This window comes from Hyalella azteca, unplaced genomic scaffold (genome assembly GCF_000764305.2).
Source record: "Hyalella azteca isolate HAZT.00-mixed unplaced genomic scaffold, Hazt_2.0.2 contig5880, whole genome shotgun sequence".
In the NCBI taxonomy this organism is placed as follows: domain Eukaryota; kingdom Metazoa; phylum Arthropoda; class Malacostraca; order Amphipoda; family Hyalellidae; genus Hyalella; species Hyalella azteca.
Genome location: NW_025936059.1, coordinates 512,345 through 534,273, shown reverse-complemented (window position 1 = coordinate 534,273; position 21,929 = coordinate 512,345). Strand labels below are relative to the sequence as shown.

The following is a 21,929-nucleotide window of genomic DNA, read 5'->3' as shown; positions in this document are numbered from 1 at the left end:
CCAAGTTTTACCAAATTCTCAAGAGGTATTTTCATAAATATTCTTTATTATCGTTAGGTGGTATCATCGGTGGACAATTTATCGGTTTCTACAAAACCAGAAACCCACCCTCTGCCACACCGCCACATTGTGGATCATAGACACGCCACACAGCAAGATGCCGGCGCCGATGAAGGCAGACATGATCGTGGCAGGAATGGAGCGCAGCACCAGCAACGTGTGCACCAACACGCCTGCAACAAACAACGTATCAAAACGAACATTTTTCAACACGTGCACAACATTTTTATTTGCTTGCACGAGGATATTTTACAATGCAGGCTCAAGACGCATTTTATTCTGTATTTCCCCTCATGTACCTGATCAGTCATAGCAGTGTGATCCTTCAGATCGAAATTTCTGATAATCCGTGTCAAGAGCCGAACCAAATTGACACCCAATTATGGCACAAGTTACAGCCGACGCCTAATGAGGCTCGGTTCAATCTACTTAGGAAGGATCTCTTATCGGTACTTCTTATTCCTTATTCCAGAGGATGAATTAAATATTAACTAATTAACTATTTCAATACCATTCGTTTCGAGTACCCAGACTAAGATATGTTAATGTTAGCCAATGGTCAGACAGCAGCAATGGAACTGATGTAGTTGCACTACACAACACAGCATGAGACTCAATGCCCTGCAGTACACTGCATCACGGTACGCTGCGAGTAAAGTCAATTTTACCTCTTGTGAAATTTTTGGTTTTGTCTAATTGTAATCTCATATTCATTTATGAATTAATTTGCATCGTCAAGTTTATAAGGTAACCGGCACTCTCTCTCATGAGGTAATGAGCTCAGTCATACTCTCGTATCTTTTCCTTTTGCCTGATGAAGCATTCAGTACGATCTCCCTTAAGTCTCATGAGGTACTTAACACCCTCTGCCTCAGAAAGGATTCAGCACCCTCTCCCTTATTGGGCAACCAGCACCTTTATCTCCACGGGGTAATAATTACTCATCCTTGTGACATGCAATCTTAAAGAGGAAACTTACCTGAGAGAAGGACCCATCCCTGTGAGGGTCCATACCTGTGAGGACCTATACCTGAGAAAAGGGCCCATACCTGTGGGGACATAGACCTGTGAGGAGGGCCCATACCTGTGAGGAGGGCCCATACCTGTGAGGAGGGCCCATACCTGTGAGGACCTAGACCTGAGAAAAGGGCCCATACTTATGGGGAAATAGACCTGTGAGGAGGGCCCATACCTGTGAGGAGGAGAGGGACGGAGAGGAAGAAGCCCGTGACGGCGCACACGCGCGACACCGACGACTGGCGCAGGTAGTGCGCGGCTCTGCAGGGCAGGAGAAGCAGTCAGTCACGTGATCACAATATTAACAACACATTTAATTACCACAATATCACACTCAACATATCCATCACTACCACATCACACAAGATATCTCTCACCACTACATTGCACTCAACATATACCTCGACACATCAAATATTATATTCTCGTTATTCCTCTATACGTCATACAATATATTCCCCACCCCTAGATTGCACTCAATATATATTTCATCACCATACACCCCACCACGCCAAACCCATCACAACCCCCACACACCACACACCAAACCCACTACACCACATTCCACCACACTACTACACACCCCAAATCACCCCACTACACCACACGTCCCACCATACCACACCCCACCACACACTACATCACACACCCCACCACAGCCCCACCTGTCCTCGCCGCCAGCTGTCTGCTGGAGCTTGAGCGCGAACATGAACTGCGCGGCGCAGACCAGCAGACAGAAGAGGTCCAGCGACAGCGTGACTGCCGCCAGGGGAATGCTCACGTCACGAGCCACCTTGTAGGGCAGCACGGCACTAGAATTACTACCACTAGCGTCACTAGTGAGGCCATCACTAGGTATGAGTTCCAAGAGGAACGTGAGCGCCAGCGACGCCATGATCAGCGACGTCAGACATAGGAACCCTAGGGTTTGGAGAAGCCCTCTGGATGAGGAGGATATCCTTCTGCCAGGGAGCAGGATACGCGGCAAAAGTCCTGCAGCAGAACTCGGGGAAGCGTTCTTAAGAACCCCATTCCTCATGGGAGGAGGGTAGATACCGCCGTTGATGCTGGTAGTTGTGTTGTTGATACTGCTGGTGTTGCTAGTGTTGGTGAGGTGGTGATGATGGTGGTGGAGGTGATGGGCTTTGGAGAGGGGCGTGAGGCGGGAGATGTGCGACAGGTCCGTGAGGTGAGAGTTGTCGCGGGACTGGTCGAGACCTGTGGTGCGGGTGCCTGTACCTGGGGGCAAGTGTGAGTTCAGTTATGATGCTGCCTTTATCAACATCAACAATTATTGAAACCAAATAATAACATCATCAATTATGGGAACCAAATAATAACATCATCAATTATTGAAACCAAATAATAACATCATCAATTATTGGAACCGAATAATAACATCATCAATTATTGAAACCAAATAATAAGATCATCTATTATTGGAACCGAATAATAAGATCAACATCGAAAATATCATGTAACATTGATAAATAGTACAAATTGAGAGCATTAATTAACAACACCTAATAGGTATATCGATAAAAAATGCGTTAGAAGACGATGAATTAATAACATTAATTAGTATAACCAGTTAAAATCACAGCTCGGGGTACGTAAAATCTGAACCAAGAAGCCTTAGCTGATAATCTTCACGCTAACATATAAGAAAACCTACAAATTGACATTTTATTGCGGGTAACAACAGCCATTCAAAGGCGAACTAAATATGCTCATTTATGAGTAGTATGTCAACCAGTGTTGTTAATATTAATTATTGATAGTAATATTTAGTATTATTAAATATTTGTTAATAATATTTAGTATTATTTATTATTTGTTAGTGGTATTTATTAGTATTATTAATTATTTGTTTATAATATTTAGTATTATTAATTATTTGTTTATAATACTTAGTATTATTAATTATTTTTTATTAATATTTAGTATTAATTATTTGTTGATAATAATTTTTATCGTTGATCATTTGTTAGTAATATTTCTTAGTACGGTATTAATTAGTAACGAAGTCTGACCCGTGTGTGTCGGGCTAACGGAGCCGCTGTTGCCCCCCAGGGAGGGCTTGAAGGACAGCGCTGACGTGTTAAGAACGTGTCCCGGCGGGGGACGACCTCCCCCCCTTAGTGCCCTAACCCCCCTCCCCCCTCCCTGACTGGAGGACGAGTGGTTCGAGGACGAGGACTGCAGAGTGGAGTGGGGGGTGTGGTGGGGGAGAGCAGCGTTGAGAGGGGGAGTGGTGGGGGAACGGACCATCCCCCCCGCCCGAGTGCCGTTGGGGAGATGCTTGAGTAGCGGCAGGGCATCCCGAGGCTGGGGTGGCAGGTATGGGGGGGAGGGGGTGGTGGACGACATATGGGGGGTTGGGGAGGTCAGGGGAACATGGCGGCGTCGGCCGCTGCGTCGCTTGGCCACGCGCAGCGCAGGCGGCGGTATGGTGGCCGCCTATAAACCGCCTGCCGGACACAACTGCATGTTAACATGATATTGTTGCATGGTGACATGATAGCATTGCATGATGATAGATGACATGATATTGTTGCATGGTGACATGATAGCATTGCATGATGATAGATGACATGATATTATTGCATGTTGACATGATAGCATTGCATGATGATAGATGACATGATATTATTGCATGTTGACATGATAGCATTGCATGATGATAGATGACATGATATTATTGCATGTTGACATGATAGCATTGCATGTTGACATGATAGCACTGCTGGGTGACATGATAGCATTGCAGGGTGACATGATAGCACTGCATGTTGACCAAAGAGATTTGCATGTTTTCAGTAAAATTGCATATTTTTATTATTTAATTACTGAAATTATTTCATGTTACTAAGACAGTGAAAAATATTCCTATAGCAGTAATAACAAGACATTACATCAAATCCATCGAAACAATTTTTTCGATAAACAAGATCTTCACAGAATGAAATGCGTGCCTGAATATTCAATATATAAAATGTAAATATCAATGAATAAATATGTATGTATCAATAATAAACATCATTTAAAGACGTATGCATAAATGAATAAATACTCAAGTGTCAATGCATAAATTAACGCGTATCAATGAATGAAAACTTATGCATGAATGAATGAAGATGAATGTATTAATGAATAAAGACATGATACTCGTACACGAAAACATAACACATATATCAAAGAACGAATTTTTACGCAACACATTAACCAAGTTCATGTTTAGGTAGACAACACGCATCACGTAAATTAGTAATCCAATTGTGCACGGAACGAATCAATTACTGGGAGCCAACGCCATCAATGACTTGGGTTCGGAGAGAGGACTGATGGTAGTGGGGAGAGGGATGAGGAAAATTGAGATGCGAAAGAGTGAAAAAAATATAACTCAGTACTCACTGCAGTGAGTGACAGAGAGCGCATTTTCTCGTCGACGAAAACTTGAGATCACGGACGGACGGACAGACAGACAGACGGACATGGCGAGCACAATAGTGCATTTTTTCCATAAATGAGAAAATGCGCTAAAAAAGGAATACGTGTACCGAATGAGCGATGACGTTCATGTAACAGATTACGTGGGCAGTGAAACAGACGCTGTATATAGACGAGTAGATATTTTAACAGACAGGTGAAGTGGCGCGTATCTCGGCGTTAGAAGCAGGACTGTGTAATCCTCGTTAGACTGCATAATTTTGCAACGTTAGATCGTACCTAGCCTAGTGTAGATGCATTTGTACCTATGCCACCAGAGCGTGAAACCGCGGCCATAGAGGATTATTTCCGGGGGCTTGACGGTTAATCCGAAGTTCCGTAACGCTGCTTTCTTCCAATAGACAAATTATTACTTACTCCAACAACAGAACGATTATTCAGACATGATTTTTGAATACGATTTTACACTATCCGACAAATCTACTGGTAATTAATATCAAAATATCGTTTACTACTCGGATTCCACAACTTTTTCGTAGATCGAATCTATTTCGTACGTATAATTGCGGGTGACAATCTGGCAGTGAATAGTTGGATGCAGGTTTCTTTGTCATGGTTACAAAAGCCGTGGTACGTAAATGGTCCATGATAATTGAGGAAAGTGTCAGCACAGAGGAGCGGGAGAGTGGCGACTTGTGTACAGCCGAGATAAAAGTGATAACCACACGAGACCTGCCACTGCTGACTGACACTACACCGCCGCTAAGCGCGCGTCAAGATACCGCTGCTGGATTCATCGTCTTTTTCCTGAAAAGAAATATTTTTGTACGGCAGACATTTAAAGTTGTGCAGCCTAAATATAGCTTTAGATCTTTCTGCCGTGAGTGCAACATATCGTGCTATCTAGACAGAGCTTCAGTACTCCCCAGCGAACAAATAACATAGTGTTGCCTATTTTTAGCTCCAGTTCTATTCGGTTTCACTGTAATACCGTGCCTCCACATTTTGGTAACAAGAATGTTGTTCACGATTCGTTTTGCTCTCTTTTTTCCCAATTCCTTTGCCATCGTGAGGCACTTTTCGACGCGAGGACGACGGGCTCGGTAAGGGGATTAAGCGCGGCACACAAACCCATTTACGCCACACCGCCACATTTGCGGCCTCGTAGAACAACACAGCCGAACCTGGGCAAACAACGTAGCCCTTGCGTCTCTTGCTGGGCTACGAACCCTGCTACGTATGCTTAGTAACGACCAGCGGTACGCGTGCTTAGTAACGACCCGCGGTACGCGTGCTTAGTAACGACCCGCGCTACGCATGCTTAGTAAAGACCCGCGGTACGCATGCTTAGTAACGACCCGGGGTACGCATGCTTAGTAACGACCCGCGGTACGCATGCTTAGTAACGACCCGCGGTACGCATGCTTAGTAACGACCTGCGGTACGCATGCTTAGTAACGACCTGCGGTACGCATGCTTAGTAACGACCTGCGGTACGCATGCTTAGTAACGACCCGCGGTACGCATGCTTAGTAACGACCCGCGGTACGCATGCTTAGTAACCTTCATAAATCTTGCAACAATACCAGAAACCATTACGGCAAAATGCAAATAAGCCCATTCAATAAAACATTCCCGTCACAAATCTAGAACGTAACCTGCATAAAGAAAAATTGAGAGACTTCGTTCGAACAGAGACACATTTCTTGTCCTAGTTTGGTCATGACGCAGTTTTACGCGGAAAAATGATCTATCAGTGCTACACGCAATAAGTGTTCACTCGTTGGACACTATGACTCGTACCTACGTGACACTATGACCTTAGTGCGTCTAAGCCGCCAACGCTAAATAAAACCGTCAGTGCGGCACTTGATGAAGAGCAGGTGAGAGTAGAAGCGACTTCTATCATGAGGATCGACAGGTATGTCCGAGCAGCAAAATGGCTCCAACAGGAAAGTCGTTAATGACTCGGGTTTAGCTAAAAATTGCTTAATTCCTCCCTACATAGAATAATTCATTTCCGGAGTTTGTGTTGAGCTTGGAATATATTTTTGAGAAGGTTTTCATGTTTTGTTAAGTTTATGTTACTCTCAATTAAGTCATGTTTGAAATTCTTATCATGGCACCTTTGTCTCATGCCTATATTCTACAAGGGCCATGATAGGTTTTAAAAAACTCAACATTTATTCTTACAAAAGGATGCAAACATCATAATCTTTATTTCACTATTAAAAAATATCCAAGAAAATGAATAAAAACTCATTATAAAAACATTTTAAAATTTCACAATATTGCGAGCCGATGCTGGGCTGTCAAGCTCGACGTCTTGGCATCCGGCAGGCTCAGCTTGATGAATAAAGGCCGGTCTATTGAGCGCCTCAGGCGACTTAGGCCTACAAACTTTCAATGGCATGAGGAGGCGAGCGGCAGCGCGTAGATCTACACGACGGATCGCAACTTTACCTGGGAAGCTTAAAATCGTATACAGGTTGTGCTGGAATTCGTGCGAGCGGTTAAAGTTTGTGAAGGTTCATCAAACATTGTTCTCGTAGTGGTGATGTACCGTGGTTCCTTTGTTCTGTAAATCTAAGACGACTCGATTTTCGTTTCTAAGCATAATACAAAGATGAATTTCAACGTTAATTGACGGTTATGTAGGCCTCATGTTACGCTTCTGGATCGTTTCTCTTGCCTCAAACTCAAACATTCGTGGTCAATTGGACACTTTAATGGCATTGGTAGTCAACTGGCCACGCAAGATCTAGTGGCTGGACACCAACAGATGCAGATGCCTGTGGATTCATTACAGGTTTTTCAGAAGTTGATTGCTGTGGAATGAGATGACGCACTCGCGAGAACACAGGTTCCGATTGCTCCGCAGGTACCCGAATCACGAAGAAACCAATTTATCTTGATTTAAGCCAAGGCTTCTTTCGCAAAAAAATGTCGAGATGCCGATTGCAGAGAGCTTGGGTAAAAGTTTCTTCGTTACAATTATCTAACTCAAACAGTTCGGAGATTCGTGAGTAGAAATTTACCTCAAGTCGCTTCATTGAAAGAAATTTCGAAACCACCTCAATGCTGCGCCGTTGCTACACGTTTGTTCTACAGCGCTGAGCCGTTGCTACACTCTGCACTGTTTTAGCTGCTGCCGCCGCATCTGTATAGCTTGCACTGGAATGGTTTCCACGCTTGTGACAGGTCAGCGAGTGCTCCGAACTACTTTTACGTCACCAATAGCTGATAAATACCAGATGATTCTCATTTTCTGGCGCTGACAGCAAAATTTTTAGTTTGTAAATTGTTTGAACTCAAACAGTTCTTACATACGGAATTAGATATAAATATTAGGGAAGCGCGGCTTACAGTTGGGCCTCAATCAGCCGACGAAGACTTTTGAAGAAACAGGCAGCAAACAAGTATGTACCCACGAAAAGAGGCGGCTTGTGGCACATGAGGTTTTGTTTGCGTATGCCAGCCATTGTTCGTGGTTGAACTCGGAGCCTCCCTGTTTTACTGCGTCGACTCCAGCAACAATGAAGAACTCGGAACTTTCTTGCTAGTTCCTATGCTCTTGGGTTGGAACTATCTTGTTTGTGCTTGCGAAATTAGTTCTTTCTATATTTTTCTTGATTATATTCTATTATACAACAGTTCATCAAAATGCTTGGGTAATTAAGAGTGGCCGTAAGATTATAGTTCATTGTTCATCAACGATAATTTTTTTCATTTTCAATATTTGAACTCCGATGAACCAAACTATGTTCGGAGTCGCCAATGGTGATACGTTTGTGCATCGAGATTACCGACGTCATTCATACCAGGCTGCAACAACTGATCTGTAAGGTTTCCTTTGTAATGAATGCACATCATTCAAACGAGGAAAGGCTTGACAAGATCTTTCGTTTACGACGTTGTAGGAATAGCATCATCGCCTCATAATGAACGATACATTTTGATCCGCGTCAGCCCAGGCAGTTGAACCTTTGCTGCCATGAGCTTGCACTCTTCTTCCTAATGATATTCCTACCAAGACAGCGTGATTGTTGTGCTGCAGCTCACATTCTTCTTGATCTTATCGATATTCCTGCCTGAACATCGTAATTTTTGCATTGCAGCTTACATTCTTCTTCTTATCATTTCTAATTGATATTTCTACGTGAATAATGCAATTATTGTGTCTATAAACGATTAAGGATGTAGCACACAAATCATGTGCAATTAGAAGGTTGCGAAGCAGTCCAATTTGTAAGCTTAGGAGACCTTGATACCAGTTTCCTTTTGTGCTGATAAACATGCTGTTTAATTCCTTGGAATGGCTATTGGGAGTGGAGTCCGCACTGTTAAAAGTGTTGGCTTATCGTGCACACCGCCGCTTTAACTGTTAGGGCCGCGCGTCAGGGAGCTCTTCTAAACAATAGAGCTTGTGATATCTTTTACTTAAAACGGAAAGAGTAATTTCCTAACTTGAATCAATTTTAGCATGGAAATAAGAAATATTTTAAACATATCAAAGAATAAAATGAAACATACTTACTTATAATGACCTCTACTTTTTGGTAAATTAAAGTGCACACTCGTAACGTGCTTCTTATCGTGTTTGGTGTAATGGTGTGGATTTACAGAATACTTTTTTCTTACATTCTAATTCGAGCTCCACTTGCTGAACGCTATTACAAATTCTAACTAGGCTCGATTTTAAAAATTCAGGAATTTTTCTTTCGCAAATGGCCGTTGAAATAATCATTCGTCTTCATACTTAGAAACCAGCGTCTGCATGGTGATCACCAAGCAATTGGCAGAAGCATCGACATCCGTCATGTCTGCGTGCAACATGTTACCTCGAGTTCCAGCGTGCGCACTATCTGCATCTATACTGAACTTTCCTTGTAGCACCGAATGACCAACAAACCGCTATCAATCGTTAGTCAACTGTGCTTCATTAACCTTCTGCTGTCTATCGCCAAGGTGTTTCGGTTTACAAACAAAAATTATTAAATTAATATAAAAACAATCGCATTAATGCGGGAATACTTTCATTTAGGGAGAGCGGTAACGATCATCTCTCCTAGATGTGAAGCCGTGACAATATTCTCAACGGACGTCGTAAGGCGCTTATGGCTGCGTCACTTCTGAAGAAAAGCGTTACAAAAGCGTTCACAGGAGCTATGCTGTGGGGGGCATTAAGGAGTCTTAGGACTTTAAAGGCCGATACTTCGTTTGAAACGAAATTTCTCCTATAGCACAGAAATGCTTCATCGCGTCACGCTTGTTGATGTCACGTACCGCTCTTGTCCCCCAACAAAACTCTTTGGTCTATTTACTGGAAATTTATCATTAACGCATTAGCTTCGGATACCTAACCATCAGAGCCGTCCTATCTGGCCATTGACCACCAGGAATTTCGCAGTTAACAGATAACCATCAACGCAATATGTGAAGAAGTTTGCGTCAATCGTGTGCAACGCAATTGAAGCTGGAGGTTCCCGGAAATTACGGTTACGAAAGTCTGAAATTTTTGGTTTCAACAGTACGGGTACGCAACCGAGCTTGATGCCTCGCAGTTTATTTGCCAGGCTTCATTGGCAAGTGCTAAATGAACCTAACTCCTAATCAGCTAATCCCGTTTGAAATTAAAAATAAGACAAATACTCGTACACGAGGTGCGCATTTAATTAATATGTGTACAGTTTTGGGCACAGGCATCAAGAATCACAATCCAAGTTGTATAAATGACAACGAATATGTACTTGTTTCTTGATGTCAAAACTCAATTCGTTCGTTGAGACAGATTTTCCTTGAAACCATCAAGTGGTTTCAAAGTAATTTGATGTTAAATATTGTAAACGTTGGTTACATTATTTGATGCTTGTATTGTATGTATTATGCACATAGAATGAGATCCGTGTAAAAGAAGCCATAAACTTGCGGGGACTGCACTCGTGGGCTTCTCAATACAGCGTCAGTATAGAGAGCCATACAGAGCATTCGCTTACTGTCACTTGGAGCGCTTCGCTGTCATTCAAAGTTAATAATAAAGCAATCTTGCTCACGGGAGTTCTACAAGAGATTGAATAATTTATACAATTAACAAACTACCTGTTCAGTATTGTTGTAGCTGCCTTTCTATGTAGGTATTTCTGTGTAGATAAAATATTTATATACCTGCGTCATGTTTCGCAATGCCGTTTGCTACCGTATCAGTATTTTGGATATCGCGTGAATGAATGGCTTACACCTGCCTCTAAACTGAGAAAAATACTAGTTTTCTTTACGTGAGAAGAACATGAGAGCTGGAATGCTAATCTGCCGCATAAATTACAAGGTGTGTTGGGACAAGTAAGAACAACATTCGTCTCTTTGTTGCCACACACGGGCGCGTGGGTTGCCAGCCAGCAAGAAACACCGCCCCTGGGAGACCTCGAAACACTTCCCATAAACAATCCTAAAAGGCGAGAATCACGAAAGAAGATAAAGCGTGGATAATACAAACTCATATTGATATTTAAATATTAATAATATTATTTTATATATTAATGTAATTATTACTATTATTAATAATGAAATTAACAATTATAGGCCGCATACGGCTTTGACACCAAAAATGTTCGGCACACGTGCCGTTGGAAAGACAGTTTGTGGGCACGCCGAGGCATGGAAAAACTGTTTTCAGTGTAGTACTCGGGAAAGTAATGGCCAAGAGCCCTTAGGGAGAATTTGCACTGAACAGTCTAGTACACTAAACAATTTCAGCACTTGGATCAACTATATAAGGGGATAATGAAAAAACCCACAATCTGAAGTGGTTCAATAGAAGAATAGTTTCAACTCTCGAATACCGACGAAGAAAAGCACCGCCGAGCAGCGCCAAGCCGCCTTGAGTACAACCGCTACCTGCTCGTCGTCAAGATGAAGTTCGGTTGAGTGACTCAAAGCTAACTAGTTCAGTTTAGTTCAGAACAACGAATTACAGCTGAATTTAGCAAAGCAAGTATGTACCTTAATCGCGTCACTATCATAACAGAACCTTTGAAAATCGCCATCCGGTAAATTAGGTACTTGTGGTGCAAAGGAATAAATAAACGCTCCTTTTGGAGGGTCCTTTTTCTGTGATAGCAATTTTGGTCACGTTTTTTGCCCCCGTGTTTCCCATCATAATTCTAAATGTTAAATATGCTTTATTCCAGCCCTTTCTTAGAACTAATGTAGTGGCACTGCACCTGAACGAGGAGGAGTTGTGTGAGCCACAGTCCGGCCCTACCGCACCAGGCAGGAGGAACGCAAGTCACCAACACATCAGGCAGGCGGCCGCCGGCCAATGGTTCATCACTGGACGGAAGTATAGCGCGGTAACCAACGGTCAGGCCGCTAATCCTCGTGACCACAGCAGTCGTCCCTTGCTTGCAGGTGCTGTGCTTGCCATTACAGCAGCCGCGTTGGACTGATTGTAACGATAATGCTGCAGGTTTTGAATCGTTACTAAAGTCAAAATGTCAGCAGAACTCGTTGATTGGCAACTTTTATACTACTGATGCAATCACAACGGCTGCAGGGAAGATTATAGTGTAGCGGTTACATGGAAATATCAAATACGCTAGCAGAATTAGAACTATTAAACCCCGATGTATTTGAACGATTTCTGGATAGCTCTTGAAGTTAGGTTTGCGTTCATCCAAAACTTCCATCATAATAAATTGAGATTATATGTATGGAAAATTTGTTTCCACTTCAGACAGAACCATGACTTGTCATCTTCAAGATCAGCCGTCGCTGTTTGAGCCATGCCATTGGAGGGTATGGACTCAACAAGAAGAAGTTTATATTAAACTGCACACACTCCAAGTGATCGCTACTTTTCCGGATCAGCCTCGGCTCCGGCAGCCATGCCGCTTAAGGAGATAAACGTCAACGAAGAGAATGCTGTAGCAGAGCTCGCTGCCACTCCTCGTGGCAAGCCAAAGCTTCTTCTTTTGCGACTTTAAATGCGATATCACTACAAGTAAAACTCGCTTCTAATAATACTACATTTCGTGAGTACCGTATAGGTATTGTGAAAGAGTATCTGAAATGATACCGATACCATACTTATGTAATTATATGCTTTTACACGAGAGGAAAATTCAAGTCTTCTTGACACCCAATGTAAATCTATGCTTACCTATAGATTTTAATTTTCATTCACTATCACCAGAAATGTAAGGATTAACCGATCATCTAACAGCCAGCAAATAAATCAAGTTGATTCAAAATTATTCAAGTTCGAATTTTAGCCCATCGTCTAATAGCCAGCAAATAAATCAAGTTGATTCAAAATTGTAACTTTCAGGTTATTCATGCAAGCCGTCGCAACTTGAGAAGTTTGCTCCGCTACTGCGCTCTCTTCAGAACCATGAACTCAAGATATGGTAAGAACCGCGAATTGGGTATATGAAGTAATATATGATTCAGAAACTTTAATTTCTCATTAGTAACTTTCAGGTTATTCATGCATGCCGTCGCAACATGAGACGTTTGCTCCGCTACGGCGCTCTCTTGAGAACCATGAATCCAAGATATGGTAAGAACCGAGAATTGAAACTATGCTAAGTACTTTGAGTTGATGGTATGCCTAGAAATGTTAGTTGGAGCAAAGCTAATAAACATGAGATATGTTATGATCAATGACCAGAAGCTATGTCAGCAACCATGAATTGAAGCTCTGCATATAACCTTTAATTGATGTTATGCTAAGAACCGTAGTTGAAGACATGCTGAAAACCATAAATCCAAGTTGTGCCAAGTCCCAAATAAATCCAGTTCGTTGATGCTATGAAAGCAACCGTTAGATAAAGCTATGTTAGGAATCGTAATTTGCGTTATATCAAGAGCTATAATTGTCGTTCCGTTGAGTACAGTATTTGGTTGAAGGTGTCGCTTCGTTCACTTTATGGATACATACCGGTAACCAGAGTCGCGACATCGTCATCTCCGATTTCGTCCAAAAATGTTGCCCGACAGGCTCTTCATACAACACAGGGGATTAAATACTGGGGTTTCTTCAATAATTCACAAATGCTGAATACTGTTCGCCATCTTGTAAACACATGACCCCATTGAACCCTGGATTACCGAGAAACGTTTCTCTCAACACACAACTTTAAAAAGTAAGGCTGAACTTACGGTGAGCATGGAATTTACGATCAGCTCAAGATTGTGTCCGCATTTGAATGAAGCTCAGGTCGAGGCCACGCCTTCCACAACCCTCGCTGAGTGGGACAAGGACGACGATGGGGGCACGTGAAGGGGGTATGTGAAGGGAGCACGTGAAGTAGGTACGCGATGGAGACAAGTGAAGTAGGTACGCGAGGGAGACACGTGAAGTAGGTACGCGATGGAGACAAGTGAAGTAGGTACGCGAGGGAGACACGTGAAGTAGGTACGCGAGGGAGGCACACGACGGACGGCCCCAGGCACTTCAATGCGATTATTGACAACACGCGTTGAATTGCACACATAAAGATGATGCCGTTAACGATGATGATGCTAACGCTCTTTTTATTTAATCACTTAAAATTAATGACCTTACTTGCTTTTTGTGAAGCGGAAAGGTCTGAGCGCTCGCGTTGAATGTAAAGCTTTTATGTGAACAGGAGCTTATTCACTTAATTTAATCCTCAAGGTAAAATCATAATCATTGACGTAATTCGAACGTTCTAAATTAACCCACATTTTAATATGTACGTTATTATTCTGCACTGAGAAAGTTCACGCAAATACCACCGACTGTAGGACGACTTCTACAGCCTCGCAGCATCAGCCATGACACGCGTTGGGCGAGACGCGGAAGGCCGCTTGCAGGTATGTGGGTCTGAATGTGACCTCTGTACCTACAGCTCATATCGCTCCTACATTAGGCTGTTCTCTGTACAATTGCGCATACACGTTATACCCTACATCAGCCTGCGCATACACGCTAATCCCTCGATGCACCTACAGCTCATATTGCTCCTACATCGGGCTGTTTAGTGTACAATTGCGCATACACGTTATACCCTACATCAGCCTATGCATACACGCTGATGCTGGTGCTCTTACTCCTTTATACATCAGGCATTACCACAGCACAATAAGCGGCGCTCTTGCGTCCAGATACATCAAGCATATGCGTAACAACACAATAAACTAAAGCTATAGGCTAAAACCTCTTCAGTTGTATGTGAGAATAAAATCATACATGAAGTTTAAATATAGCATTATTATTATTAAATGTCGAACAAATTTATTGTCGGCAATTGAAAAAGTATTTTAAATTTTTAAGAGTATATATCCAGCCTGTTTTCACGTTGGGTCAATAAACATCCGAGTAGAAATCCCTCGAAGTACGTTTTTTTCATGCGGCTGTCGTTTGCCAATAAAACAAAACGGTCGGAATGCGGGAGCGGTGCTTAACACCAGCAGAAAACATCGTCAAGTTTCGACTTATGCCAATGAGAATAAAGAAGCAAGCACAGCCTTTTGGAGCAAACAGTCAGCATCCACTCCGAGTGACCATTCAGCCAAGTACCTCAGTGCTGGCACTGTATAATACTATGCGCTATGCCAGCCTTTGCATGCTTCGTCATAGCTCATAGGAATGCTTCTGAGAAGACCGGTAATATGTGTTTCATACAGATGATGGCCGTGTTTCATACAGATGGTGGCTGTGTTTCATACAAATGATACCTGTGTTTCATACAAATTATGGCTGTGTTTCATACATGATACAGATAATGGCCGTGCTATATTCAGGTGATGACTGTTTTACACAGGTGATGACAGTGCTTCAAACAGGCCATTGCAGTATTTTATACAGTTGATGGCAGTGTTGTACAAATGTTCTGGCAGAGTTTCATGCAGGTAGTAGCAATGTTTCATACGTACATGTGTTAGAAACTTTTCACACAGGTGATGCCGGCGTTTCACTCAGGTTAGACTTAGAGGAAGGTTTCTTCAAGGCAAACGATAAATATGCGTGATTGCGTCCAGTTACTACCAGCATATTTTATTTTATGAAAGTTGAAAATTAATTCTGGTCCACTTACAAGCTTATGTGTAAGGCAAGACGAAGATCGGTCAAATCCCTGTGGAACCTATAGTAACGTAATTGAGCTGCTCTAATGCAAAACCTTTGGTTTGAGAACTAAAAGAAGACAAGTGATGTACAGCAGAAATTTATCCAGACGGGAGAAAACAAAGACTGGGAATTTCTTATGGACGGTTTAGTGCATAATCGATTACATTTAGAAATTGAATGGTTACTTAAAACAGAAAGAATACTTTTAGATTTCTGTCGTCGTAGCCAGCATGAAGCTGTTAATTTACATTGGCTTGTGACGCGGGCACATTTGCGCGCGAAAACGATGCAACAAAAAGTTGCTGCCTGTTCAAATTTCACGTTTCATTTTATTCACATATTACCCATACCTTTGTCTCAGGAGAGAAGAATGAATTTATTGAAGCGGTACTTCTTACAGGTCACGTGATACAACTCCTGTCATACATCAGCCTTCATTTAAGACCTTGCCTGACTCCAGCGCGTTACACCTCACCGCACAACATCTGACGGCACACTGACTGAAGAATGAATTATGAAGATTGAAGAATTGAAGATTCATTGCCAGGCCAGGGTATAACTTATAAGTCACTCTTATGGTCAGTATTCCTATGACATCCAATGCCTCAGTTGATGTTTTTGAATGTGGTCACGTAGTGTCAGCATAGCATTAAAATACAGCTTGAACTCAGGCTTGCTCAACCGCAGGGCACAAATTATACATTGGAAGACCGCGCATCTAATAAGGCCCAATAACGAACCTTGCAAAGCCAGCAGGTTAAGAAGTTGTCAGGTAAACATTTTAACACAAAACACTAGATGGTGCAATCTTTTCAATGAACGTCTAAATAAGAAAGCTAGATTTAGTTTTAAACCACAAAATTTTTACCGATGCCTAAATCATAATTTGTGCCATGGGAGACTGAATATTTGGATAGAAGAAAAGTGCAGGGCAGGGGAGGAGAGACGGAGTACTTTGGATAGAAAAGAATTGAAGGGCAAGGGAGGAAGGAGACGGAGTACTTTGGATGGAAGAGAAGTGCAGGGCAGAGGAGGGGAGGGAGAAGAGACGGAGTACTTGGGATGGATGGAAAGTGGAGGGTAGGGGAGGGAGGGGATGGGTGACGCCTCGTAACGGAACTGCTGAGCAACAGCGCCTCCGGTGAGAGGGTCGGACGGGTAAAGGCATGAGGAGATACTCGCCTAGGAGGGGCAAGGGGAATGAGGGGGTACCCACCCAGGAGGGGAGGAGATAAATGAAGAGATACTCACCCAGTTGGGGGAGAAACGAGGGGGGTACCCACCCAAGAGGGTGGATGGAGAGGCTCACATAGTAGGGGGCAGCGAGCAACAACCGAGGAGAGTTCGACGAATGAATTGCTGACCTAAGCATCGAGTTGTGCTGCAGTCCTCATAAATGTTGCAACTTGTACTAAAATCTCGCATGAAAAATGTTATAATCCACATAGAAAAACTTGAATTATACAAATTTTTGGCTCGTTTCGGTGTGAGTCAGACGAGTTATTGCAAGCTCTAATCAACTGTCGTCCTGATTGGGTCACGATTCCAGTTACAAGTTACAATACGCTACAACTTACAAGTTATATACAAGTTACAACTCGGTGATGATTCCGCTGGCTCGTACAACAATTAGTTATTAGATAAGAATAGACAATAGACATGCTGACAACTAAATTAATAAGTAGGAACCGAAAAAAATTGGAAGAAACGAAAAACATGGTAGCGAGTATCTTGGAAAAAACACTCGTAATTTTAATCAATGTCCATCCAGAAGATGGTAAGAGCGTTACCCACTCTGTTTTATTCAAGTTATCAATCATATTTGCAATGCTATTTCTCCCAGAATTGTTTGTATAGAGAAAAATAAATTGCTAATGAAACATTTCTCATGCAATCTATCACTTTAGAACGAAAATATGCGTGTTAAGTGCAGCAATGGACCACATACCCGAGTGTGAAGAAACTACGGCTACGTAAATTATGAATCAGACGGATTCCAGCACAAAAATTCGAGATGCCGGTCGAAAAAAAGATGCGTACTGCAATATCGAACCTCTCACCAAATCCCCACACAGGCGTACAAATTGATAAAACTCAGCACACCGACAGAGTGGCTATCTGACCATACCGCTACCATTAAATATAACAACCGTCAATCCAGTATTGTCAATAACCATAGCCATAACATTCGCAGCTGTGATAATCATGACCATGGAATTAACAGCTGTGACGATAATAACCGCGGCATTTGCAGTCGTGGCAACTACAATCATGTTTTTTATAGCCATGACGATCATAAATACGGCATTGACAGCCATTACGGTCATACCACGGCATTTGTAGCCGTGACAACAATAACGCAGCGCACTTGCAGCACTGAAAGCACCTTATCATTTCATACTTTAAACTTTAGTTATCCTGTTACGCCAGTTTTACACGATTTTTGTCTAATGGAAGTCAAATCTCAGCCAATGCCGTTCAACCAAAGCCTCGAATATACATGCAGTGCTTCTGAACATTGTATTCTCCTACGGACATTTCTAAATCTGGTTTCTTTAAGTGAATTACCGTAATCAAACATTCTGTTAGCCTTGCAGAGTAATGACGTTAAATCATCGCACCACTGCATCGGAAGAAAAACATGCATTTAGATCAGATCGTGCGATTTCTATGAAGTGGCTGAATAACATAGCCTCTACGGAGTGCAAGGCATCCGAGGCACTACATATATCGTACATGCTGGTATAGTGCCGTCACGTACGATGATCGTAAATGCAGATTAGTTGCAACTACGATCATCGTACGACTTGTGGTCAACGTGAGGCTAGCATAGCCTCAATATAGCGCATCCTTGCAGGGTTGGTGAGCCGTACTATCGGAGACTTCCTTGCTTCCGGCAGCGCATGTTGCAGAATGTCGTGCGTGACGGAACATACCAGGTTCACAATCACACCAAAACCAAACTGCCGGCTGGTGTGATATGGTTTAAACTTGTATATATCTGTAACCGAGTGTTGCGACAAGGCTGAAGTTGTATATATCTGTAAAGTTGTATCTCTAACGAGGATAAAGTTTAAATCTCTATCGGCGAATTTTGAGACAAGATGAAGTTGTATATTTCTCTGGCCGTGTTGTGACAAGGATAAAGTTGTATATCTCTGCAGCCGAGTGTTGCGACCATAAAATTATAAATCTCTGTCGGTTAGTGTTGAGACAAGGATACAGTCGTATATCTCAGTCGGCGAGCGTTGAGACAGGAATTAAGTTGTATGTCTCTGTATTCAAATGCCGACAAGGATTAATTTGCATATATCTGTGGCCGAAAACTTTGAAACTACAACCAAGATCCTGCGACTGCAGTTACCAGTTTGGTGGTGTAGCATCCGCGATCGGAGAATTCATTCAAAAGCTTGCTTGTGACCTGGATTGTAGATTTAGGATGTTTGGAACTTTTTCAAACATTTAGCTTTTGGAGTACAAGTGTCGAGTTTAATAGGTTGGATTTGGCTTGTAGTGTTTCCATTGATAGATTTCGCGCCAAAACTATCAAGCAAAGTTGGTGTAATATTAGAAGTTAATTCCGAGATATATTTGCATCTTTCAACCATTTAATTCGTCAAACATCCTCAAATCTGCTCCGCTTTTAGCAGACAATGCATCCGGCAGATGATCTCTTACTATATCAATACGACATTAGCTCATGCCAATGAATCAAGAATCGACTCGCACACTGCATTGAGGAATAATATGCTTCCGTAGACCGCTCATGCTTAGAATCTATCAACATCATTCAAGTACACTTCGTTCTATACTATAGCGATTGAACTGGCATTTCAAGAACAATCAAGACGACAACACAATCCTAATGTTCAAGTCCTCACTCATCAGAAAAATCATAATATAGAAGCATTAAGCTCCTGCGAGGTACAAATACTTATGCCAGAAAAGGCATTTCGCGTTGCTTTGCCGTCACGCGACAAATCATCATCCAGAAGAACGTCGTATTTCGAAATTATTTTATATAATAACATTTGTTCATCATTGTTGACTGTTAGCTTATCACTGCCTCATGTACTAAATGATGCAGTGATAAACATGGTAACATATAACAAATAGCGTAATTAAATGATTTCTTAAATAAGTAGCTATCTTCTTCATAAACTCTAAACCTCGCTGATACGAGAAATAATTAAATAATTAAGAAGACTGCTTTATATTAATAGAAATTCTACAAAAATTAAATAATAGATTAAACCATTTAGTTGATAAAAAACTGATGTAAGCGCAGGAGATTGGGAGGAGAGGACCGAGTAATTACAGAAGTGACGTGAATGATGTAGACAAATGAAGCAACGAGATCAGATCGGGGAACGAGCGAGGACCGCAAAGACCGCTGCCGCAATCACTCTCAGTGACCAGAAGTGGTTTATTGGCGACCGAGACAGACATTCAAGACCGCCAATACTATGACAACTGAACCATTTTTTAGAGAAGACTGTCCGCTGTATGTGGCCGCCGACAAAAAAGCGAACAGGAGATTTATTAGCCAGGACTGTCCGCTTTTCGATTACCGCCGAAAAAGACGACCAGCAGGCTTATTCTTGAAAACTATCAGCCGTGTTGTTCTTGGGCGAAGAATATTGGCAATTTTACATGACAGCTCGCGGCCGTTCGTTAGCCACCGTTTGTGAAACTCATATGATTTTCCTTTCTTACGATCCGAGACTCTGGTCACTTGAGAAGCATTCGAGTGCAGACCAGTACAGTGCATGACGGATGGAGCATAAATTGCGACAGACGCTGCGTTATGGTGGCAAACTAGAACGCGTCCACTTGACCAACTTAACGCTTGCATGTGCTCCACAGGCGCCTTGCTGAGGTCTATATTGGTTTGCGTGACCTGCTCAGGAAGGCTAACAACAACTGCTACCGTTAGCGATAGACCCATGTTATGGCAAGCATGACGATGGGACAGCGTTGCTATGACGACAGCGTCATGATAATGACAATGTTGTCATGACGACAGCGTCACAACTACAGCAGCATCACCATGACAACAGAATCATCGTGATGAAAGCCCAGCCATGACAACAGCATCTCCGTGATGAAAGCATAAGCATAACCATGACAACAGCATTACCTTGATGACCACATCACAGTCACCTAGCTCGATGTCCAGAGTAACGATGCACGTTATGCCAGACGCTGCACATGCCTATGTCGCTGATTTGAATAAATAACTAAGGATTTAAGATTGAAGCATTAGTAACTAATCACAACATGCATCATTCAAACTTATACTCATCGGCCGTTTCAGTAATTTGGTAATGACTAAACAATTTGTTTATAGTTAGCATATGGTACCTGCGCATTTCATTCTACACCAGTCTCCTAACACGGATGCCTGAGACGAAACCCTATATAGTATATGACCACTATTACTACTCAACGTAGTAATAGGCATTAAGCAACCACCATTTCTGCTTTAATTAACCAATTAATGATCCATGGAATATTCTATTTGGAAAGATGTTAGTAGATAACAGGCACTTCTTCATTTTTACGCAATTATATTCGTCACACGCCGAATTTAGCTCAGCTGTTCGTGTTATGACACGCAGATCGCATGTCAGGCGTCATGTATAGAACATGCGTCAATTTTATAAGGTCCTAATACATACTACTCAAACCCAAATTCATCTTTTAGTTTATGCTGCATGGTAATGCACATTCGATCATCAGCTACTAGGCATAGAAAACTTTGCTGCAGCAGCGCTATACCGCTGCTAATCAGCAGCGCGGCACCGGCATCGTAATCAGTGTACATAAAGCACATTTGAGGTCTTACTTTCAAAACTCAACCAAGTACACGTAGCGGCCGACCTCTCGTCTGTGATTGGTAGGTTTAGCTTGAAAATCCGTCAGTGATTAGGTGAAGAAGTAACGTTCTCGTGACAATTTTTGATAGTACGGCCACAAATTTACGAGTTCCTCGAAGCCTGAGCGTCGGCCAATGACGCAGCACTCGCAGACCGACGCCGCGCAAGGCACGCAGACAAACGCAGCGACTGCCTGGCGAGCACGTCCGACCGCCGCCACGGCGTCACGAGCCTCGACAGTGCAAACAAGAACATAACGAGCAGTCGAAGCGCTTCACAGCCTCAGTAAACAATCGCCAACACGTTTGTACAAAAGCCGTACAATTATTTACCATCAGTCTCAAAAATATATTTATGTCAGCGAAAAATAAAATGAGTTTCATTACTAATATTAATGATTAACCTGCAGTTCCCGTAAGGTATTTTTGATT

General features: G+C 42.4%; 1 protein-coding gene across 2 annotated transcripts in view; it reads right to left on the bottom strand.

Annotated features, from left to right (window-relative positions):
- LOC108665915 overlaps positions 1 to 21,929 on the bottom strand; it is a 29,660-nt gene that overhangs the window by 2,757 nt on the left and 4,974 nt on the right. The window contains exons 1-5 of one of the 2 annotated variants that reach the window (XM_018152715.2): positions 15,970 to 16,103; positions 3,111 to 3,548; positions 1,743 to 2,316; positions 1,253 to 1,338; positions 109 to 233 (exon numbers count right to left, since the gene is read on the bottom strand). In XM_018152715.2, coding sequence (XP_018008204.1) covers positions 109 to 233; positions 1,253 to 1,338; positions 1,743 to 2,316; positions 3,111 to 3,447 — 1,122 coding nt within the window. In that variant the 5' untranslated portion in view covers positions 3,448 to 3,548; positions 15,970 to 16,103. Of the gene's footprint in view, positions 1 to 108; positions 234 to 1,252; positions 1,339 to 1,742; positions 2,317 to 3,110; positions 3,549 to 15,969; positions 16,104 to 21,929 lie in introns of those variants that run through there. The other variant, XM_047880672.1, reaches the window with a different exon arrangement.